This window comes from Aulonocara stuartgranti (assembly GCF_965226115.1).
Source record: "Aulonocara stuartgranti genome assembly, chromosome: 4".
Classification (NCBI taxonomy): domain Eukaryota; kingdom Metazoa; phylum Chordata; class Actinopteri; order Cichliformes; family Cichlidae; genus Aulonocara; species Aulonocara stuartgranti.
The window spans coordinates 32,701,872-32,726,861 of NC_138942.1; the positions used below are offsets into that span (position 1 = coordinate 32,701,872).

A 24,990-nucleotide genomic window follows, 5' to 3' on the forward strand; every position below is an offset into this window, starting at 1 on the left:
TGGATGGCCGCTAACTTTCTGCTTCTTAATTCAGATCAAACTGAGGTTATTGTACTCAGCCCTGAAAATCTTAGAAATATGGTATCTAACCAGATTCTTCCTCTGGATGGCATTACCTTGGCCTCCAGTAACGCTGTGAGGAACCTTGGAGTCATTTTTGACCAGGATATGTCCTTCAATGCACATATTAAACAAATATGTAAGACTGCTTTCTTCCATTTGTGCAACATCTCTAAAATTAGAAATATCCTGTCTCAGAGTGATGCTGAAAAACTAGTTCATGCATTTATTACTTCCAGGCTGGACGACTGTAATTCATTATTATCAGGATGTCCTAAAAACTCGCTGAAAAGCCTTCAGCTAATCCAAAATGCTGCAGCAAGAGTCCTGACAGGGACTAGAAAGAGAGAGCATATTTCTCCTGTTTTGGCTTCCCTTCATTGGCTTCCTGTTAAATCCAGAATTGAATTCAAAATCCTGCTCCTCACATACAAGGTCTTAAATAATCAGGCCCCATCTTATCTTAATGACCTTGTAGTACCATATCACCCTATTAGAGCACTTCGCTCCCTGAGCCTGGTTCTGCTGGACGTTTCTTCCTGTTAAAAGGGAGTTTTTCCTTCCCACTGACGCCAAAGTGCTTGCTCATAGGGGGTCATATGATTGTTGGATTTTTCTCTGTATCTGTTATTGTACAATCTACTGTCCAATATAAAGCACCTTGAGGCCACTGTTGTTGTGATTTGACGTTATATTAAATAAAAAATTGAATTGAATCTAATTGAATTATTGGCTCTTTTGCTTTCACTCTGTGGTCCATCTCGTCCCAAACTATTTCCATTGGGTTTAGGTCAGGTGACTGTGGAGGCCAGGCCTCCATCACTCTCTTTCTTGGTCAAATAGTTCTGTCACGGCTGCCGAGGCGAGCCGTGTGGAGTTGGAAAAAGGACCCAAGAGCAAGCAGTGTATGAAAAGATTAGTGGAGTTTATTTACAAGGTGTCAGTGGCAGGAACAGAAAACGAATAATGAGACAAACTAACGGAAACCTAAACTGGGAAAACTAAAGAGCAACTAGAAATCCACAGGACACGGGGTGAAAGGCAGAGAGACGCAGACTGACGGAGGATACAAAAACGCAGAGAGACACAGATGAATGCAGAAAAGCGCGGACTTACATGGAGTAATACAGACGAACCGGCAACAGGCAGGAGAACACACAGGGCTTAAATACACACACCAGTAATCAGGGGATAAGAGACAGGAGGGCAACACAGCAGGGAGAAATCAGAGCTGACGGGACAGGGGAAATGTAAACTGAACACACTCACATCAGACATGAACCTTCAGAATAAAACAGGAAATTAACAGACAGAGAACCAGACAGGACACTGAACTTGACAGGCAGACTCATGAGCAGACACAATAACACCATGGACAGACAGAGGGAACACAGAGAAGTGGGAGCAGGCAGGAAAAGAACAGAAACCTAACAAATGGCAAAATAACAACAGAATACACACTCGGAATGAACAAAAGCATAAGGAAACACAAAACACTGAGTCCTCAGACTCAGGACCATGACAAGTTCTTACACAGCCTGGAGGTGTGTTTGGAATCATTGTCCTGTTGAAGAATAAATGATGGTCCAACTAAACCCAAACTGGATGAGATGGCATGCCGCTGCAGGATGCTGTGGTAGCCATGCTGGTTCAGTGTGTCTTCAATTTTGAATAAATCATCCAACAGTGTCACTAGCAAAGCACCCCCAAAACCATCACACCTCCACGGTGGGAACCATGCATGTAGAGACCATCCTTTCACCTTTTCTGTGTCGCACAAAGACACGGCAGGTGGAACCAAAGATCCCACATTTTGACTTGTCAGACCAAAACAGATTTCCACTGGTCTAATGTTCATTCCATGTTTTTCTCGGCCCAAACAAATCTCTTCTGATTGTTGCTTTTTCTTAGTTGTGGTTTCTTAACAGCTATTCGACATATAGGTCTGATTCATACCGTCTCCTCTGAGCAGTTGTTGTAGAGATATTTCTGCTACTGGAACTCTGTGTGGCATTTATCTGGGCTCTAATCTAAGGTTCTGTTAACTTAAGGTTTCTGAGGCTGTTGACTTGGACGAATTTATCCTCAGTAGCAGAGGTGACTCTTGGTCTTTCCTGGGGCGGTCTTCGTGTGATCCAGTTTCATTGTAGCGCTTGATGGTTTTTGCAACTGCACTCAGGACACATTCAAAGTTTTTGCAATTTTCCAGACTGACTGACCTTCAATTCTTAAAGTAACAATGGAGTGTCGTTTTTCTTTACTTAGCATCTTGCCATAATATGAATTCTAACAGCTTTCAAATGTGTACCAACCTGACTTCTGTCCAACACAACTGATGGTCTCAACCCCATTAAGAAGGCAAGAAATTCCACAAATGAACCCTGACAGTGCACAGCTGTGAAGTGAAATCATTTCAGGTAACTTTTGTCATGTAATGCTGTGGCAGGCAGGATGAGGTCCCAAAAGCCGCACTCACAGATACAGATGGATGAACTTAAGGAGGTAGCTTTATTGCTGTATAACCATATAAAAACCTCAAGAACACAGAACTCAAACTAGGAAACTAAACTGGAACTAGGACATTATTAGGAGCACGGAAGAAACACACAGCAAAGAGGATACAACATGACAACAGACAGAGGAAAACACAGGGCTTAAATACACAAAGGGATAATGAGGGAATGAGACACAGGAGGAAAACATAGCTGGGAGAAATCACACATAACGAGATGTGGAGGAAGCAAAACTGCAAACAATAAGTACGGGACACAAGACTTTCAAAGTAAAACAGGAACTAAGAGACATTTACAAAGCCGCCGACTTGACACTGAGACATGGAGACACAACTAACTGAGGAGACAGAGGGTACATGGAGACAAGCGTGATTAGAAAGTAACAAAGTAACAGAAACCTAAAGCCTAGGAACCAAGAATATAACACCAGCAGAAAAACAATAAAGAGAACCAAAACCATGAAGAACAACAAATCCAAGACTATACCTTTAACTAGAATTACACCTACTGGGTCTCAAACCCAGTACTGTACCCAGTACTGTGACAACTACATGATGAAGCTCACTGAGAAAAGGCCAAGGGTTTGCAGTACTGTCAACAAAGCAAAGTGTGGCTACTTTCAGGAATCTAGAATATAAAACATATTTAGAGTTATTTTTTTATTTATTCTTTGCTACATAATTCCATAAATCTTGCTTCATATATTTGACATGTTCAGTATCTATCTACAATGAAGAAAGTAGTAAAAATAAAGAAAAACCGTTAAATGAGAAGGCGTGTCCAAACTTTTTCCAGTATCCTTGTCACAGCACCATCTGTCATTACCTCCTACACAGTCCAAAAGTCCATTTACTGCTCTTTATCTTTATGAAGTTGCTTTTAAGCAACTACTTCATATTTTTCTGTATATTCAGCACATAGACTCTTTATTCTTGACAGTATTTATTTATTTTTTATGTATTTGTTGCCATTTATAATGTAAAAACGTGATATGCTCAAGTCCTTACACAATAATTTAATATTGTAGTTGAGATTTGTGTTAAATGTATTTTTCTGAGTCAAATAGCATAAAACATTTTATTTATTAACCTTGTTGTTTTTTGTGATGGTTAGCAGCTGCTGTTCTGCTTTTCTGCTGACAGATACTGCAAATGTAAGTTGACAGAATAATGGATAGACAGAGGCTTAACATTAAGGTTTAATGTAGGTGTGCGCGCTCAATTAAATCCAGCATTTATGAAAGCATATTTTTTTGTCAGCTGTTTTCTATATTTGTTGATGTCACTGTCGAAGCCTTCTCATAACCCTACAAAAATGGATTATAGCTCAGAACATAGGCATCAAATATTTGAACAGTGTAAAATAAAAGTTTAGTGCACACAGAGCATTTATAGTTTATGGTCCCACACTGCTCGCTTGCGTCAGTTGACCAGCAGGTTTTAGTGCCTGTTGTTCCAGACCGGACAGGCTTTCTCAGTTGTAGCTCCTAAACTCTGGAACGGCATCCCTCAACAGATCTAGTCACCTACCTGATAACAGCACCTCCCCACTGAAAACACAGCACCCCTGCTTACCCTTTTCAGGTTAGGATTTGGTGCAAAACACAGCTATATCCAAGACTTGCCCAAGTGTATCTTTGAAAAAAGATGTTTGTTTGTTTTTTACAATGATTTTTCATTTTTACTATAGTGCTTTAATGGCCTCTCAGTTACTTGCTGTGCAGCAGTTGGTCAACATTTGATTATGCTGAATACTTACAGCAGATTTTACAGTATCTTGATACTGAATTCCGTTAAAATGGAGCTTACATGATTCCTTGTCCCCTCATTTGTTGAGCCTGAGTAAATACACTTTGGATGTAGAACATTAGTTTATCTGACAATTCTCTTGGAATAAAAAGTGAAATATATATTATAGCTGAAAATGTTGTGCAAGTAGAAACTTAAACTATCACAAAATGTAAACTGCATCTCAAAACTAAGTATTGGCTCTGATACATGCCCTCCATAGAGAAGTTACTAAAAAGATTCAAACACTGAAACTTTTTCAAATAATAAAATCTAAACTGAAATGAGAAAATCCATTATGGAAACTCATTGAAACTTAAATGAATTTAAAAAAAAAAGGATAAAACTTAATTTAAAAATTGGAATATACAAAGCTAGAATAACCGAGTGGTAGAAAAGAGGTCTTTCTCACACACTCATTTGTTTTAAGATAATCTAGTAAAGGGAAGTTGGGGAATGGCAGTGGGCCAAACTGCTGCAAGTGAATTGTTCAGTGATTAAAATGTACTGTTTAAATTTACTCCATTACCAAACTGTTATGGGACAGGCAAATCTCCGAAAGCCCTTATATGGGGGCAAGGGAAGCCACGATTAAGATCATTTCCTTTAACTCTATACCCTCCTCCTGGTGGAACAAAGCAGGTAGGTTTTATTTGGAGGCTCGCGCATGACAAGTAGGGGGAGCTCGTGCGCAGCTGGTGTCTCTCACCAACCAGAAAGAGAGCGAGAGAGAGAGGAGAGAGAGAGAGGGTGGGGGGAGAGAGAGAGGCCGTCGGGTACAGAGTGGGGGTTACCACAGGACACTCGTGTACCGCTGCTGGACCTCAGCTACTAGCAACAAGCAGCGCTCCTGACTGCCTCGGATTATCTCTCCAGCTTTCCTCACCTCTGGATATTCTGCTCTTTGCATATACAGCAGCAACTTCAAAGTCCCACACCGCTCACATTTGCACATTTGGGCTTTTTTTCGGTTTTTTGCGTATTTTTGCTTTTAATGCGTGCACTCTCTAAACCGGAGCGAGCGACGCACCAACCGACCGGACCGATTTACTTTAAGGCTTTGGTTACATTCATTGACAGCGTGCGTGGATTTCAGGACAGAGTGTACTGGCTGTGACATTACGGAGCACAATGTCGGTGAAAAAGACTTCACCTGGGTGGCTTCAGGGGCAAGTTGTATGACACGATATATTTAGCCTAATAGAAAATAGGAGCTGTGGATCAGCGGACGCAGGCGGCAGCCCACACTCACTATGAAGTAAAACATGACACACGACTGTGTGACGGTGCGAGAGGCGACTGGAGCGACAGTGTTTCTCTCCCCTGACTTTTAGTCTTTTCGTCTTTTCAGGGCTTCGAGGTAGCAGCGGCACTTGGGTTGTTAGCACTTGTAGCATTTGGACTGTAGCGATGTTTAATTTGTGAAAGAGACACAAAAGAATACATGAATAACATCACAAAAGACGGCAAAGTTTGACTGTTAACTACGTTTGTCCGAAGCCTGAAAGGTCACCGGGAATCCTCCTCCTCTGGCTCCTATCAGTCTGTTATGAAGATGTGAACTCTTCCTTCCCTCCGCTCCTCTTTCTCTCATCGCCGTCCAGGACGCTTTGATCTTCTCCCCCCCTCCCTCTATTTACCACACAGAGACCACATCCCGACTCCCGCCTCTCGGAGATGTACGAAAGCGTGGATGTTGTGGGTTTAAGCCCAAGCCCCAGCAGCCCAAGCACGGGCTCTTTTCTAAGCATGGACTACTACCACAGACCCCCGGGGCTCGGGCCGGAGAAGGGACTCTTGTCCGTTGTAGGAGGACTCCAGCGCCCCTTTGGAGGGTCTCTGCTGACCGGCAGGCACTGGAGCGGATCCAGCCACTGTGAGTGAGACAAAGATTATTTGTCATGTTGGAGTTTTACACAGAGCGCTGCATCATCGGCCATAGATCTGTAGTAGTACTTAAATGAGTTAAAACAAGTACCAGGGGAGTGCAGGATAATCCAGCGCTCATGCTGGAGTATTCTTGTCAGCTGAAGGGAATGAGTACATCCGTTAGCTGAGGCCAGCTGGGACACATGCCAGCATCCTCTTCGAGCTGCCACGGTTTGTTTTTAGCCTGCTGAATGAGAAGTGAGGACACAGCTACACCATTTAGCTTTTCTTAGCTAGTGTCCTTAATTAATAACGTGCTTTAAAGTCTTTACAGCTTTTGTGAGCTTTTGGTCACAGCTGTCACCTGTGTGTCAGGACGGTTTGGACAAAAATATAAAGACATAAACTGGTCCCAGCTGTTTCACTTTGTCATCGCGTTTCCTCTTTTTCAATTGTAATTGACACATGCTGTGTGTCATCTTGGGCTTTAGCTAATTTTGATCAGTACCTTTTCACCACTTTCAGACATTTTTTTTAAGCCAAACTTTGAGTTATGAATTAAGAATGCGCTTAATCTACCGATTAAAATTGTGGTTTGTCGCAAGTGTCCATATTATAAACTTACAATTCTATAAAGTGTTCATATAATCGTACATTTATTTATTTAGTTACCAATGAACTATTGGACACACACACTTGAAACTGAAACAAACGCAGATTGTAAATAAAACTGGGATTAATGTTTTCGGTAACAACTAAGGCCCGTAGGCATCTTTTATTGGTATTATTTGTTCATTTTGGTTATATTGTTTTTTTCCCTTTTCAGCCCAGGACAAAATCTTTGTTATTGAAGTTAAAAGTCTTTAGTGATTTAAAGTCTTTCAGCCCATTGTCACAAAATCGCTACACTGATCTGACACAACAGACAAACCATGGTAACTGACATCATTACGTGACGTTGTTGCCCGTTGATATTTGCGTCCATGGTGCCATCAGCCAGTTAACCTCGGTGTGTCTAAACTGTAAAGATATGAATGACTGATAAAGAATATTCCAGTTTATGATAATGACTCTCCTCTGAGTTTGAGTATCATGATGACGGCGTCATTTTGGTGCATAATGGCAAAACCACACATGTATGAGATGTGAGTGTGCATGATTGTCTGTGTGTGTGTTAGCCCTGTGACAGACCAGCGACCTGTCCAGGGTGTACCCTTCCTCTCACCCTAAGCTATCAGTGTGTGTGTGTGTATATGTATATATATATATATATATATACATGTGTGTATAATATATACATACATGTGTGTATATATATGTACACACACATACATAGTATGCATAAGAATTTTGCTTTAAGAAGTAATCGGGGGAGGTGATGGCGCACTGTTTGGCCTCAGTTGTGGAATAATCTTTGCTCCTTACCATATAAGGTGCATAAATTTACCATCCAGACACTTTGATGCTTCGATGAGGTATGATATGTATGCAGAATATCAGTTTCAGCCATTATGTGCCCTGCTGACTGATCTCAGGGAATTAGATGTGATTTACAGTGGCCAGTATTCATCTGTTGTGTCACCTCCGTTTTGCACTGGCTAAATGTTCAGTGATGTTTGATATTAATAGCGCTGCTGCTTTCACTTCCTCCCTGGTACAAAAAGGGGGACAAAAACAAACTCAAACTGTAGAGACATCAGCTGTTGGCCGAATATTGACCGCAAATGGGTCAGGTAATTGAAACAGATTGGCAAGTAAATAGCAACAACAACTAGAAATAAAATCTCGGTATCTACTAATGCAAATTGTTGATTTGAAACACTGTTATTTACCTAGAATTTCACAACTGGTGCATCCCAGTTGTGGGAGGGTTGTTAAAGCCTGCTAAAGGTCGCATTCACTCGGGATGGGCTGCGCATGTGTCACAGGACTAACACGAGAATATATAAATACATAACTTCATTGATATGATTCGACAGTGTTGCCCCACCCCACTGTGACATGGCTGAAGCACTAAGCCTGAGAGTCAGACTGTAACCCTGTGGTGATGCTGCAGTGATGTCACAGCTTGCACAACTGAGTAAAAGCAATAAAGAGGAAAAGTGCAAAGTGGACTCTGGTTAGCTGGTGAGAGGGGAGGGGGGGCATATAGGAACAAGAGAGGAGCGCTCGTAAATCCAGGCTGTAAAGATGGGGATGGTTGCCCTGTGTGTGTGTGTGTGTGTGTGTGTGTGTGTGTGTCTTTGCGTGACTGGAATGAAGAGTGTCAAACAAGTTCAAAGGCCAAAGGCTATACACAGACCCAGGCACACATATTCAGCAACAACACAGAAGCTGTGTGTGTGTGTGTGTGCGCGCGCGCGCGTGTGTTTGTGTGTGTGTGTGTGTGTGTGTGCGCGTGCGCGTTTGTGTGTGTGTGTGTCCGTCTTCTTGAATGTTTGTTGGGTGTGATCCAGAGCAATGACTCACTGACAATTGGGAAGTGACCTACATCTCCCCCTCCCTTTATTCCTCCTTCTATCTAACTCTTTCTTTCCTGTGTCAGCTGCCCAGTCATCATTTCTCTGCACTGGATGACCTCTCTTTCTGTCTGTTGGAGGCAGTGATGCACACACACGCGCACACACACACAGTCACATTCACAGTTTGTCTGGGAATGCAAGGGTATGCTGGCCAAGTTTAACTGAAGTGTGCAAAAAAAGAGAAAAGAAAAAAAAGGTGTTTTTTGTATTCCTGTGTGTCGGTGTGTATCCTATCATACAAATGTTAAAGAGTAGTCATGGAAACCTACTTATTAATTGATTTGCTTGAGACACAGTCCTCTGCTATACAAACTCTTGGTGTACAGTTCACATCTTCATGTCCTGGTCTCATCACTGGATGCATGAGAAAGAATGGAATGTAAACCAGCCACACAAACACTTTGTTGTTTCATATTCGTAACATGCTAATTATCGCTCATATCCACTGACTGTATGTCAAAGATGGTCACGGCTACTGATTTTGGACTCTGCATTTTTAAGCCTGAAGGTCAGTGCTTTGGAGCTGCGACTACAGTCGAGGCCAAAATGTTGGCGGTAGAAACTTTGACTTGTATAGTTTCCAAATGCCTTGATTGCATTTCATGCCGAAAGATTGTCACTTGCTGAAATTTAGTCATTGCAAACTGTTGAGTAAGTTTTAAAAATGTAAACTAGATAAGCTTTCATTTATTCATTTATTTCTATTTTTTGTTTTTCTGAGAAAATGTTGACTGCCAACTCAGTGGGCTAAGTTTCTGTTGTGGCGATCCACAGCTGGATCCTTGCAGAGGGTCTCTTGAAGGACATAGTTGAGCTTCATCACATTGGACTACAGCTGGAGACAGAAGTCCTTGTTCCGCTCTGGAGAACTACTGCGAGCTGTGTTACTCTAACCTGGATCTGCAGAAAGAGGAGAACTGGTTGACGTGCTGCCACAGCTCATTGGCTGCAGAGCAGAACAACGACTGTCGCTCTCAGCTGCAGTGCAAGACATTGGAGCAAGAGTTCATTCACAGAGCCAGCAGAGAAGAAGCTGTTAGTGCTGTTACGCCTGAAAGTAGTGCACTGTGCAAGCCTCCGTACATATTTCAGGATGTCAGTCGGACAGTTTGAGCTCTTGTTGGCAGAGTTGGGGCCACATTTGAGGAGCCAAATAGATCATGTCAGAGATCCGATTGACCGGGATATGTTCAATACCGCTGAGCGTACCGCAAGCTACAAATGCACTTGTTGCCAAATGCAGCGTTCTGATTGGTCAGTCTGTCTTTTGGTCTGTTATTTACATTAAAAAAAATAAAATAAATAAATGCAGCATAAAATCAGTTTAACAAACTTTGAAATATGAATCTTAGGCATAAAATTCAACCATAAGGCCTTTTATAGTTCAATGTGGCAAGTGTGTGTAATACAAGCTGTCCTTGTGGTTGCGTTATGTTATTAGGTCAGAGTGAGCACATCATTGTGTAGTCACTGCTTTTTGGCAATACTGGATTTACAGGATTGTTGATAGTTATGAAATAACTTGATTTAATCATTATTACACAATGTAATAAGCCAAACACGAACATCGTCATCCCATTCAGTGCAGTACTTTCAGCTGCAGGCTTACAGCAGGTAGTTCTGCATGTTTGGTTTGTCTCTCATTCAGGAATCAAACCAGGGAGCGTTCACTTGTTAGACAATCGTGTAAGCCAGCGGTCCCCAACCTTTTTTGCACCACGGACCGGTCAGACAATGTGAGACAATATTTTCACCGGCCTTTAAGGTGTGACGGATAAATACAACAAAATAAAATGACAGGACCAAGACAAAAACTGTTGTATTTTGTAAATATAATAATAAACGCGAATTCACTGTGTAATTGTGTAACTTTATTAGCATTAACAACATTTAGAGTAACATCCTCCTCTCTGCCCCTTAATGCTCTCTGGTCGCTATAGTAACACGTAAATATTTCTTTCAAAATAAGACACACAAGTTAATGGTGAAAACCCTGAAAACCATGAATTTCACCCCAAACCTCAACTCTCGCGGCTCGGTACCAAACGACTCACAGACCGGTACCGGTCCGTGGCCCCGGGGGTTTGGGACCGCTGGTGTAAGCCACGTCACTGCTGATTCCAGCTGCAATGAGCTTTTCAGTACAGCTCGTTATCATTGTGATATGGAACAAGATGATGGGGGAATTTCATCCATATTGCTCGATTAGAGGTGAAACGAGCTAGTGTCTAACCAAGAAAATTCTTCAAAAGTAATAAAGATGGTATGAAAGTCAAGTTTAAGAACTTCCTGGTTGCCGTCTCTCTGTGTTTCTGGTCTCTAAGCTGGCAGATCACACTCTCTATTCAGCAGAGGCTTGCTGGCGCCATGCCATGACTGCCTGGGGCTCCCATTTAACAATATTTTACATCAGATTGGTGAAACGGCTCAGCCCAGCACTGGCTAACATTTCATGCTGCTGCTGCTGGTCGTGAGCTGACCCCAGGACACAGTTTGGCTGAGCACACCAGACTCTGAAGGGTTTAACCATTTGTTGACCTGAGTAAACCTCAAGGCTCAAATTAATATGGGCTTTACTAGGTAGCTGCAGGTGTTAAACTAACTTTTGGATAAAGTTTTATTTTGTATGTGTGCACAGTGCAGCTAGAAAAGCATTTCATTGTGTGCGTCTGTACTGCATCGGGACAGTAAAGCTAACGTTCTGGTTCAGGTTGGAAAAACTTAACCAGAGGATCCTGATAAGAAACAAAAGAGGTGATGACTAACTAAAGGGCTGATAAACCGAACACACGGCCCAGCTGGCCTCTCATCTTGTGCCTTTTTAAAGCAAACCAAATGTATACTGATACTCCACCCAAATCACTACAGCTGAAACCACCAATCTATTTTTGCAGCAACCGTTAAAGGAAACTAAACCATCATATTTATAGGAATCATTTCAAAAGTAAAAGAGAAAAAAATGTGTACTTTATAGCTTCTCAAATGGAAAGATTTTTGTCTGTCTGTCATGATCACTTATGAAAGTATTTGTAATGTAGTGCTATGTGTGGTTACAGTGCCATAACCTCACTTCAGATTGTACTTGAGAGGGCCACCTGATTCTATTTTGCAGTTCATTTGAACATTTATTATTTTTCACATCGGTTGAATGAATGGATACTAAAAAGTCACAGAACAAAACAATCAAATTTACACTGTATGTATATCAGAGTGCCATTTTAAGCCTTTATTCACATTTCTTATTAAATACATCATATTTAAAGTGTTTATGAAACACTGACGAAGGTCACACAGGCTGAAACGTTGTAACTGAATAAAATATTATGGTAAGCAGGACTGTCTGCCGAGGTGCTACTATATATTTTCCTGTCTGCACCTGTCATTGACTCAGTTGTGCAGAGTTTCCTAAAAAGAAAAAGTGTTTATAAAATGAAACGAGGCACTTGGTGACATATTGCATGCGAGATGCCAGATCAGATTGCCGTGTGTGGCTAACGCTGGCAGCAGCAGTCTTCATGTAGGTTAAAGTCCACATGCTGGTGCAGAATGTGGTTGCTCTCTGGTCGAGTGGTTATTCTTCAGCTCTCTGTGACATGTACATTCTGCTGTTCGTTTTCTACATCAAAGCCGTGCAGGTTTGCTGGTTAGGACAGCTTACTTTGCACCCACAGCTCTGAGGGTGAGGGCAGCAGCTTTTCCACGTCTGGCCATCCTAGTCACGCATATCCCCAAACAATGTGCCTGATAGGAAAAACTCATTTCACTCCTCTTTATAGAGTAACTTGAGAGTGTTTGATACAATCGGGTCTTTAGAAAGAGTTCTCTTGAGTTTTTGCACATGGGTGGCAAAATGACGCAGTGATTACCTCACTGAAGGTACTGTGTCCAAGTTTCCTCTCAGCTTTTTTATAAGCCTCCTGTAGTCACAGGCTTAAAAGGACTGGAAAAACTGTGATTAGTTGTAATTATTGGGATTATTCTTTGCAAAAATGAGCTAAAAATCCTCTGCGGTCAGTAAGTGTGTGAAGACAGGAACCATGGAGGTCACCAGATGCTGAAGTTTCCCTTCTTGAGAAACTTGGCCCAACATTTACAGCAGCTGTCTCCAGTTGTTGGTTCCAAAATTCCTAAAGTTTTGATTTCAGGAAATTAAAAGTCTTTAATATGTTTAATAAGTTTATTTTTTAAATTTAAATCCAACCCCCCAAAACACTGTGACATAAAAAGATCTGTTTACTTAAATCTTTGTCTTATTGTTTGTTTGCTTTTTTGTAGAATTATTTCAAATGAATAACTGTAGATGTGCTCAAAATTGATCAAAACACTAGCATCTGTTCCTAAATCAAGTTGGAGACCCGTCTTTGGAGATGCCCTCTTACTCGCTTATACAGTAAAGACCTTTGCCCTCGTTTGGAGCCACAGCTCCAGCGCTGCAGTGTGTGTGTGTGTGTGTGTGCGCGTGTGTGTGCGTGTGTGTGTGTGTGTGTGCGTGTGTGTGGACACACTGCTGCCTGTGGCCGTCATGTCCGACACACTGAAGCAGAAGTGGAAAGCAATAGGAAGAGATTAACAAACACAAAGATGAAAACAGAGAAAGAGGCACTTGGTAAGCAGAGGGGAGGGAACGCATGGCGAGAGGCGGGTCTGAGTGAGAAGTTTAAAAGAGGTCAGACGGTGCTTCAGGGAATGCATGGCTAGAGTGTCAGTGAGAAGAGAGCAAAGGCAAATAGAGGAAAGATGAAGTGAGGAGAAGATGGAGGAATGGTATGATGCGGCAGAGGAGGAGGATCTCTGCGTTTCTCTCTGTGTAAACAGAAGCACAGCAGAGTAGAGGGGAGTTGAATCTCCTCCATAGAGGAATGTCTGGTATGGCTACTAAAGGGGGAGGGTAGACGTGTGTGTGTGTGTGTGTGTGTGTGTGTGTGTGTGTGTGTGTGTGTGTGTGTGTGTGTGTGTGTGTGTGCGTGCGAGAGAGAGAGAGAGAGAGAGAATGTGTTAGGTCAGAGGAGGCAAAGTGGGAGAGGGAGTAGGGTTTGTTAATCTGAAGGGCCGAGACCTCCAAAGTAAATCACCGTTGAAGTTTACCTTTGAACAAAACAAGGCGTCAGCTTTGACAGAGACTCAGGAGCAGAGCAGCACTTAGTGCTAACACACAGCAACTCTGATCAGCAGGCTGATGTGATCCAGCTTTGTCGGGCCAAGTGTGTCCGGTGCTGGATGGTTGAGCTGATTACTGTGAGTTTGCTCGGCTAACATCATCTCAGAAGTTCCCTTAAATATAAATTATAATAAATATCCATATTAGTTTGTTTTGTTTTTTCCGTTATTTGTTTGCCCACACCAACCAGATACCCATGGACTTTCACTATCTCACATTTAGGGGTGAGGAATGTACCTCAAAACGTTTTCTGTGATTGCAGCAGCTGCTGTTGTGGCAGCAACAGCATTACAGTGCAAGACTACAGTGATAGCCAGTAACTGAGGGAACTTATCCCTGTAACTGTTCAGGGCATGCACAATGTTGTCGCATTGAAATAAAATATTATTTTGTACCTTTAAGCCCTCCTTTAACACTGCATCAGTAATTTCCATCCACAGGTAGAGTATGACTAGCGAGTACTCCAGTGATATCTCCTCCTCACTTGCTTTCATAGCCTGATTGTACTTGACGATGTATTTTTGAGTGTCCAAAAAGGAACCAGGTGAGGGATGAGTTACTATCCCAGGTGAGTAGTTTTTAGCCTGAGCTCTGGGGAATCCCCAAAAGAACGAGAAGTTTCCTTCAAAGGGTGGCTGTGCTCTTAGAGATAGCGTGAGGAGCTCGGTCATTCGAGAGGAAGCTGGTTGAGTTGAATTAGGCGTCTGACTAGGATGCCTTTTGGACACCTTGTAGGCGAGGTGTTCCGAGCAAAACCTACTGGGAGGAGGTCCCGGATCAGACCCAGGAGGGAGTATATATGTTGGCCAGTTTGGGAACAACTCAGTGTGCCCCCAGCCCTGGATGAGCTGGAAGACGTGACCAAGGAGAGGGAAGTTTGGGCTGCTCAGCTGAGACTGGTACCCCTGTGATCTGAACCCAGACAAGGAACATTGGATGAAAAACACTGATGGATGATGGACGGGGTGGCTGTAGAGCAGGTCATCTGCAGATCAGAAGGTGGTTTGATTCCTGGCTCCCTCAGTCTCCATGCCAAATATCCTTGAGCAAGATACTAACCCCCACTTGCTCTCTGATGCATACATCAGAGTATGAATGCGTATGAATGTGTATGTTAGCTAAAGCACTGACAAAGCATAGAGTGCTTGTGTGTATAGGTGAATGAGGCGTGTTGTATACAGCACTTTGAGTCCTCCAGGAGAGTAGAAAAGCACTATATAAGAATAAGAATCAGTCCAAAAAAGGCCACATCGGCACTAATAAATACATGTGTGTCATAAACGACTCCACTCAGTCACTTGAAGGTTAAAGAAAAGTCTCCTTTCAGACAGGCAGAGCTCCAGGATGACATAAATGAGGATTATTTGCTCTTTGTAAATTGTAGCCTGATTGCATGTAAATCTCTTTTGCAGCCATAGAGACCGAGAGCACGAGCTCAGGGGAGGACCTGCTTGTCCCCAGTCCTCCCTCACCTCCTCCACCACCTCGTATCTACAAACCCTGCTTTGTCTGCCAGGACAAATCATCAGGATACCATTATGGAGTCAGCGCCTGCGAAGGCTGCAAGGTAGGCAGCGAAACATAAGCACTTGAGTTTGGAAAACATGCACACTAAGCCACAGTGCTCCTTCTGGCAGCAAAGAGGTCACGACCTTTATGCCACCCGAGGATCTCTAAGCCTCGTGGCTTCATCTAATCCTGTAGAGACACACAAAGGATCTGTCTGTGCAATTAGTGTCTGCTTTGATATTGCTGTGTGTGTGTGTGTGTGTGTGTGTGTGTGTGTGTGTGTGTGTGTGTGTGTGTGTGCTTTGATGTGCTTGTGGTCAGACTCATGTTCTGTTAGACCTCCGCCCAGCAGCCCATCAGCTGAATGAGTCACTTCAGGATTACACTTGTTACAGTTGAAATAATTCTGCAGTTTTCATTCCAGTTCCAGCTCCTGCACACGCTCACAGCGCTTTCTGTTACCCTTTTTCTCAACATCTGTTTCTCTCTGTCAGGGTTTCTTTCGAAGGAGCATCCAGAAGAACATGGTGTACACGTGCCACCGGGACAAAGTCTGTGTCATCAACAAAGTGACGAGGAACCGGTGTCAGTCATGTCGACTGCAGAAGTGCCTGGATGTGGGCATGTCTAAAGAGCGTGAGTACGGGCGCAGGTTGATTTTTGTGGGTGTGTGGAAGAAAGGGAGCTTCTTAAGCAGGCAAATGCTTTAAGTTGCTTAGAGGTCTTGCAGTTTTACTCTTTGGGGTGGCTGTGGCTCAGGAGGTAGAGTTGGTCAGCTACTAATCAGAAGGTCGGTGCTTCAATCCCTGCATTTCAGACTTATGTGAATATTAGATAGGAAGCACTTACAGGGGGTGTATATGTGTTTATGGGGAAAGACTTTTCCTGACTTCTGGGCCTCAGTGCTGTATTCTAACCTTGTTGTTTGTCTCCCTCTGGTGGTCGTTCCTAGTTAACACATGGCCCTGAAAGCTTTAGTGCTCCTGCATGTCTATGCTGGCTGCTTTTTCATATCATTTCATAATGCACACCGTGTGAACCAAGAATCAAGTCAGTATGAATGTAGTAGATGTGATTATACTCATTTATTTCATGAAGAGGAAAACTTTCCCTTACCCTGGTCTGGAACAGATGCTGTTTGGCAGATTTTGCTTCCTGTGAAAAAAGAGAGTGGTGTTAACTGTAAGCAGCAGTTTGAGACATGAACCCCCGTTTAGTGTTGGGTCAATCTGCAAATAAAAAGAAACTTAATAATTTTGGACTTTTAGGGCTAATTCGTGAAACAGTCTCCAGGCTAGTTGTTTCCAGTCCATGTGCTAAGTGAAGTGGCTGCATATTAAACGGGGAAGTATTTCAGGTGTCCGACGTCTTACGGTGGAGATTCTTCATGGGGATGAATGTTCTCAGCTAAATCCTCTCATCTTCATTTCCATTCCAAGTGGTGCGAAATGACCGAACAAAGAAGAAGAAGGAAGAGAAGAAGCAGCCCGACACAGAGCTCTACGTCCTGTCAGCAGACATGGAGCAGATGATCGAACGAGTTCGCCGGGCCCATCAGGATACATTCCCCTCCCTCTGTCAGCTGGGAAAATACACCACGGTACTCACACACACACACACACACACACAGACGAGCGTATGTGAGTTCAAAAACTGAAGGTCAAAAACTGATTTTTATTCAATCGGCCTTTGGTTTCTCTTCTATCCTGCAGAGCAACAGCTCGGAGCAGCGCGTGGCTCTGGATGTGAGTCTCTGGGACAAGTTCAGCGAACTGTCTACCAAATGCATTATTAAGACAGTGGAGTTTGCTAAGCAGCTCCCAGGTTTCACCACCCTAACCATCGCTGATCAGATCACGCTGCTCAAAGCCGCATGCCTCGACATACTGGTGAGGATTTCCTGCAAGCTGCAATAAACAATTTCTCACAAACAGATGTCGCGGGTGGAAACTGAACGCCTCTGACACGTCGGCCTCCGTTATAACAAAGAGTTACTAAACAGATAATGAATCCTTTTCCTAGATTCTGAGGATCTGCACCCGCTACACTCCAGAGAAGGACACCATGACCTTCTCCGACGGCCTCACCCTCAATCGTACTCAGATGCACAACGCCGGGTTCGGACCGCTCACAGACCTGGTGTTCGCCTTTGCCAACCAGCTGCTCCCGCTGGAAATGGACGATGCAGAAACGGGGTTACTCAGTGCCATCTGCCTGCTCTGTGGAGGTACTGCACTGTGTGTCGCAGCAGCATGAGTGAAAGGAAAGACAAAGGAGACATACTGACACTGAAGCGATGCTTTGTGTTTGTTATTTGTTTTTCACAGATCGTCAGGATCTGGAGGAATCAGAGAAGGTGGATATTCTTCAGGAGCCGATGCTCGAAGCTTTGAAGGTTAGACTTTAAGTTATTACTCGACTTCCATTCTTGAGCATAAACTTTGCTGTACAAAACTAACGTGTGCAGTTGAACAGATGTGCGTATCTGTGTTTCTGCGCTCTAAGCACAGTGTGTCTTTACTGAAGGCACAAAGCTTTAAAAGGAGTTATCTTAATAAAGTGACATTTGGCGCTCATGTTCATGTTAATCAGGACACACGCCACTTCACGCGGCGGTGTGACTCACTGATGCGCACTGATGGAGGAGGAGGGAGAGAGAGAGAGTGTGTTCAGCTGACAGGATAGAGATTAGTAGCTGCCCACGTGTGTTGAACTAGTTTCAGTGGAGAACAATGATTGGTCATGAAGAGCAAGAGAGGAATCCTGAATTTTACTTGTTGTAGTCAAGTAATCAGTTACTTCAATGCTACTGTATAACCCTAAATAACATTCTTTCCATTTATTTAAATTAGAGCTGGGCGATATGAGATTTTTTCATATCACGATATGTTTTTTTCATTTCAGGCGATAACGATATCTATCACGATATAAGCCAAATAACTATATTTGTAAGATTTAAATGTGCCGTTGCTCACAAGTAAAATGTGAAATAATCAGCAGCTTGTTTTTATTTAAATATTTATTTCCCATAATAAGTTCAACAGGGTAGATGTACTTAAGGAACATGAGACTTTTTCAGATAAATAAAGGCAAATATTGCAAACTACACAAAAGGCAGCCGCTAAAGCGTTTAAGTTTCAAAATAGAACAAACGAAACAGACTAAATTGTCAATTCCACTTAGAAACAAAATATTAATTCTAAAAATAAATCTTAGTTTGTTTTACAGAAGAACAGACAAAACTGACTAACTTTTGTCAATATCAAATAAACTGAGAACTAAAAGGAAATTCTCAATCTCTCCTTGTTGTATAGCTGAGCTTTTCAAACAGTTTTAACAGTTACTTTAGTCTGACAAAAGCCGAATGACGAATTAGCGCTTCCAGTCAGAGATTGAGCTGCACCGCTTTATTGTATTTCCAGACTTGCTTTCGGCACATTTACAGTGCACGCTACTCTGTTTGTTGTCAGACTTGAAATAGCCGAAATACCTTCACACTACGGAACTTCTATGGCTCTTCCGTTCGACAATCTCTCCGGCGTTGGAACCATCATCTGTTTTCTCTTCGGTAACCTTCGGTCACGCTCTCGGTTGATTTTTCTAGTCGGCACACTCATTTCCTCCATTACCCGGGCGGCACGGCGGCTGGCTGCTTCCCAAACAAATACACATGTGCGGCTTGGCACTTGTGCTGTACGTAACAAGTCACGTGACGTGACGTTGTGGCTGTGATTGGTTCGGCTCTGGTTCGTTAATTTGGATTGGCTGTTCTTCTTCTTTTTTTTTTTTTAAGAGGACAAGAGAGATGAGGCCTATCACAATAGTTTAACTTTTCTATCGAGAAAAAGTTATTTCGCAATACATATCGTTATCGTTCTATCGCCCAGCTCTAATTTAAATACTTATTCCATCTGTGCATGAATATTTTACTCCATGAAGACTTGGTGCTTCTTTCTTGGTTTGTCCGTAGTGTAAACTGCTCTTTGCATTTCTTTGGTTAAAGCTGTTTATTTGTGTTTGGAGAGTTTTAGCGTACATCAGTGCTGATTAGAAAACAGTTGATGGTTAACTGCTGATGCACATTCTTAAACACTAATCTCAGGAGTGCTCTGACCGGCATCATTCAAGCAGCTCCTGTTGGAATATCAAAGAAAATGTTGAGATGCTGCTTATATTCAGTTCACTTCATTTCAATTCAGTTCAGCTGTGTTTCTATTGCACCGAATCACCACAACAGTTACCAGTGAAAGTAAAGATGCAACATTAACCCCATCAATCAGAGACCGGGCCTATCCTGATGTGCACATTGGTTCGCCGTCCTGGGTTATGGGGCATTACGGTTAATCGGTTGTGTGTAAATACATCAGTGTGTTACAGCGTGTATGAGTTTCATTCAATTGTTCCTACTAAACGTGGTGATATAGCCTCAAAATCATGTCTCAGTATTTGAAGAATATTTCGACAACACAAAATACTGAAAAACATTTTCTTGATACTTGGAGTCTGCAGGCATCAGCAGTAAAGCTAAACGAAGGGCTTTTAAGTAAGCACAAATAGAGCTAAAATGTGTTTTCCATGGAAAGTCACTAAAAACGTGTAGAGTGGTCCCTCGCTACAACGCGGTTCACCTTTTGCGGCCTCGCTGTTTCGCTGATTTTTTTGTGCCATTTTGCTTTTCTTTTTTTCTTTTTTTTAACAGCACATTGTGTTCTGCGTCCTGATTGGCTGCAGACCATTGTCAATCAATCTCGTGCTGTGTCTCCTGTCCAGTACAGAATGTGTTCAGCTTGTCAAATGTACATAAATCTTTGATTGCTAGCATTGAAGTCCTGCGCTGTATGTTTGTAAGTCCCCCCCCCCAAAAAAAAAAAAAAACAGCAATGTCAACTAAACATTTTGCACCATCAAAGGCACCTGCGGGTTTGGTTTCATTCTATAATACTGGGCTTATTTTTCTACGAAGGTTTGAGTGTTAAACAAGAGAGAAAAGTGTGAAAGTGTGAGGAGTTTTACAGCCTTACAACATCTATAATAATTGTAAGAAATAAAGCTGACTACGTCACGGATTTATTTTTAGAACGTAACTCCCGCGATAAACGAGGGAGCACTGTACATGGGTATTATCGTGGAGGATAACACCTCTTCCTAAAAACACACGAGCTTTCAATAACTGTTATGAAAAATGGCGTCATAAAAGAATATGTTCATCACCTGTGTCTGTAGCTCTATGTGAGGAGGAGGCGGCCTGACAAACCCTGCATGTTCCCCAAGATACTGATGAAGATTACTGACCTCAGGAGCATCAGTGTTAAAGGTAACACATTTACACACACACACATTAACTGGCAAATACTAACCTCTTGTGTTTGAAACAAACATTGTTAGAGCTACAGCTGGACTCATGATCTTTCTTATCTAAAATGTAATGGTGGTTTCCCAGCAGTGCATTATCCTTCATTAATATCTAAATGAAAAGTAAATGAATTTTAAAGTTTAAGAATTCATTCCTCCTGTGATGTTTTATTCCACCAAGGCCGTTATGCTGACCTTCTCTCTGAAACGCTTTCTCTTAGGAGCAGAGCGAGTGATCACACTGAAAATGGAGATCCCTGGCTCCATGCCTCCTCTCATCCAGGAGATGCTGGAGAACTCTGAGGGACTGGAGGGGCACGGAGCAGGGGGAGGAAAAGGAAGAGGAGGAGCCAGGAGGGAGGTGGAAGAAGAACCGGGAAGCTGCCGTTCGAGTCCGATGCACAAACCGGTCCATTTTCCCAGCCCGAGCCCCGTTCCCCGCTCCCCCTCCTCTCCTTCCCCTCCCTCCACCTGAGGCTCCACAATCTGCAAACGGCAGTAGAGGAACTTGAGCAGAGCATCTTGCTCCAGGAACTTTCTGGGTTGTTGGTGACCTGCTTGGACTGCTTGTGTTGACAAATCATGGTTCTTGATGTTAAATGCAAAAAAGCCAACACATTTCTTTTTAATGATGTATAAAAAGCTGATGACATGGACAGACCGAACAGAATTCCTCGTGAATCAGATTTCCTTCAGTGCAAAAAGTCACGTGCTGTATAGTTGGGAGAATTATTGTGTGTAATATAGTGTATATATCAAAGGCTGTGAAAAAAGAAGAAGCTGAGACTGAGACAGGCTGATACAAGAGGTTATTTTCCTAACTGTACATATGTAAATACTGTATTTTTCCCAGCACAGCTAACCAGCCTTCACCTCACCAACACAAATACACTTCACCTCCTCTCTTCTTACCGCTCACAAGGATAAATAAAAATCTTGGAGACTTTGTAGATCATCATCATCAACTTTGGATTATTTTCAGATTCAAGTCCAGCAAATTAAAGTAGCTTCAACAAACTGTGAAACACATGAAATTAGTTTTATATAATAATAACCTGTCTTCCCCGTTGGTGGACATTATCAACCAAAGCAGAGTTGATAGACGTGTCATCAGTGACATCACGAACATCTAAATGTTCAAGCTGTGTTTTGAGGCTGCAGTGGTGCCCTTGAAGTATTGTTACAACTGAATTCATTTTCAGTGGTCACCGTATGTACAGAATCACCAGTCAGATTAACTGTTTAAGAGGGTTACCATCTTTATGACAAAATAAAGCTTTAATTTAATTTAGTTTTTCCCCTGGGAAGTTCTGCTTCGAACACCATGTTTGCCACTGCAGAATTCCCCCTAACTGCAGCTTCAGCACGTGGAAATATGCTATACAAAAAGCTGCCAAACAAATGTTCCATGTATGTAGGGAGGGCACTGGCCACTCTGTAAAATTTGCTGCCCCCCCAGTGGCCCCGCCCCCGGCAAGACTGTGTTATGTTGGTAATAATTCTAAAAAATGTGAGCACGAGAGAGGAAGACACCCTACAGTGGGTTTAAACATTAACTCAGGCGCTCCTGGTTTGTATGCCATCAAAAGAAAATACCATTTGTTCTGTAGAGGCCACTGCAGTAGAAACATGTTTTTGTCTATCAGTGCCCGGCTCCCTCACTGCTTTTTGCTCAGTTGTTTTTTATTGTGTGCACCTCTTGATGTCACCGTCTGTTTACACAGTGTTACTGCCTCACTACAACTTCCCTGCTGTCAGGTACAATTCATCTCTATTTCAGTGTTGTCCCCTTTACTGTCTGGTGAGGCAACACTGGAAAGTCTCACATACAGAGCATTCAATAAAGAAGCGTCACTCTCTTATAAATTGTGAAAATATGTGTTTTTGTGGTGCAAAATGCTAGCAGGCAGGGTGTAGATGCAACGCTATAACCAAGTGGCAGGCATAGCATACACTGTGCTTAGTTTGGCCTGAAAGTCCTCAGGTCAAAATGGGCGCCGCCCCCTAGGATGGTCAAGAATGATGAAGCTAAGATACTGTGGGACTTAGAGATACAGACAGGCAAACTGGTGATGGCTAACCAACCTGACAGTAGTGATGGATAAGCAGAGGAAGCTGTATTGATAGATGTAGCTATACCAAGTGATAGCAACATCAGGAAGAAGGAACATGAAGCTGGAGAAATACCAAGGGCCAAAAGAGGAGCTCAAGAAGATGTGAAGGCAACAGTGGTCCCAGTGCAATTGGAGCACTCAGGGCAGTGACCTCCAAAACTGGGCGAGTGGCTCCAGCATATTGCAGGAACAACATCTGAGATCTCTGTCCAGAAGAGCTCAGGCTGTGGCTCAGGCAGTAGAGCAGATCAGCTACTGGAAGGTTGGTGGTTTGATTCCTGGCTTCCCCAGTCTGCATGCCAAATGTCTTTGGGCAAGATATTAACCCCAAATTACCCTCCGATGCGTTCATCGGAGTGTGAATGTTTATTAGTTGTACTTGAGTTTATGAGTGCGTGTGAATGTGGCATGTTGTATAGAGCTCTTTGAGTACTCTGGGAGAGAAGAAAAGCGCTATAAGAATCAGTCCATTTACCATTTACCAAGAGTGCAGTCCTGGGAACAGCCAAGATACTGTGCAGGACCCTCCCAAGCCTCTGGTAGAGGACCCGAGCTTGCAAGATAAAGACTGGCCACAACTCGAGTGTGAAATTTATTAGACCAAATAACATCACTGCTTCTTTAAATAAATAAAATAAAATAAATCTCAACATAATAAATAATTTATAAGCAACATGGAGTCGTGTCGTGTTCATGTCTGAACTTTGTCTGAGGCACAATTTAAAAACTTATATTGGTATTAATAAATATTTTAGAAAAAGAGGATAGGAAATTGGTATATCTGTCAAGATTAAATTCAGAGGTTTTTTAAAATAAAAATAAAAAACATCAGTCAATTTTAACAGAAGGGGGCAGCATTTCATCAGAGCGCCTATCTAAACGTTTTCAGGTTTTCTGACTTTTAATGTTTCTTTTTAGCGCCATTATATAGCCAGTATAAATAAAAATGTCAATTTAAGTCAGTTTTATTTATGTAGCACAATATAATAATAGGAGATGACCAAAAGTGCTTCCAAAGTAAACACATTTACATTGCAGGTCTACAAAAACCCAATTTCAGACCACAACAGTCACAAGAGAACCGGTTCTCTACAAGAACTAGTTCTCAATTCTCAACTCTACTAGTAAGAAATTAATAAGACAAATGTTCACAGTAGACGTAACAAAACCATGAAGCCTCAGATGTGAATAAAAGCAAGTGAAAACAGGTAACGGGTCTTTATAAAGCTATTTCTCAGTTGTTTGACAAGTTTTTATTGTGGTGTTGCAGTCAATTCTAGACCCTGGGGGCAATAACAGCAAAGGACAAGGTGCCTTTATCTTTTAGGTGAGAATGGGAAACTGTTAGAAGATGCTACGAGGATGGTCTGAGTTCCCTGAGGCAAAAATCTGTATTTTAAAAATTGTGATAAATTGTATAGCTGAACCATAGAGGAGGTCTATAAACAAATTATATAATTTTGAATTCAATCGAAATTTCACAGGCAGCCAGTGCAATTGAGCTTAAATGGGAGGGGTGTGTTTTTCTTTGTACCACACAGCGGGGTTTTGAACCATCTTCAATCAAAAAAAGAGCGAAACTGGGCAATCCTGAGTTACAGGGAGTGCAGAATTATTAGGCAAGTTGTATTTTTGAGGAATAATTTTATTATTGAACAACAACCATGTTCTCAATGAACCCAAAAAACTCATTAATATCAAAGCTGAATGTTTGTGGAAGTAATTTTTAGTTTGTTTTTAGTTTTAGCTATTTTAGGGGGATATCTGTGTGTGCAGGTGACTATTACTGTGCATAATTATTAGGCAACTTAACAAAAAACAAATATATACCCATTTCAATTATTTATTTTTACCAGTGACACCAATATAACATCTCCACATTCACAAATATACATTTCTGACATTCAAAAACAAAACAAAAACAAATCAGCGACCAATATAGCCACCTTTCTTTGCAAGGACACTCAAAAGCCTGCCATCCATGGATTCTGTCAGTGTTTTGATCTGTTCACCATCAACATTGCGTGCAGCAGCAACCACAGCCTCCCAGACACTGTTCAGAGAGGTGTACTGTTTTCCCTCCTTGTAAATCTCACATTTGATGAT

At 42.2% G+C, this 24,990-nt stretch overlaps 1 protein-coding gene across 1 annotated transcript; it reads left to right on the forward strand.

Annotated features, from left to right (window-relative positions):
• The first annotated feature begins 5,095 nt into the window (after window positions 1-5,095).
• LOC309704699 (retinoic acid receptor alpha-B-like) lies at window positions 5,096-22,636 on the forward strand. Its single transcript, XM_082530081.1, has 9 exons — window positions 5,096-6,236; window positions 15,322-15,476; window positions 15,913-16,054; window positions 16,858-17,018; window positions 17,131-17,307; window positions 17,441-17,645; window positions 17,746-17,813; window positions 20,642-20,732; window positions 20,992-22,636. Exons 1-9 carry the CDS (start codon window positions 6,038-6,040, stop codon window positions 21,243-21,245), a joined length of 1,452 nt encoding a protein of 483 aa, XP_082386207.1. The 5' UTR covers window positions 5,096-6,037; the 3' UTR covers window positions 21,246-22,636.
• The last annotated feature ends 2,354 nt before the right edge of the window (window positions 22,637-24,990 follow it).

What these genes read in the sequence shown, in the direction of transcription:
- LOC309704699 (XM_082530081.1), top strand. Translation starts at nt 6,038, where the DNA reads ATGTACGAAAGCGTGGATGTTGTGGGTTTAAGCCCAAGCCCCAGCAGC. An exon ending in AGCTGGGAAAATACACCACG is followed by an intron (nt 17,019 to 17,130) that starts GTACTCACACAC and finishes TCTATCCTGCAG; the next exon opens with AGCAACAGCTCGGAGCAGCG. An exon ending in CATCTGCCTGCTCTGTGGAG is followed by an intron (nt 17,646 to 17,745) that starts GTACTGCACTGT and finishes TGTTTTTCACAG; the next exon opens with ATCGTCAGGATCTGGAGGAA.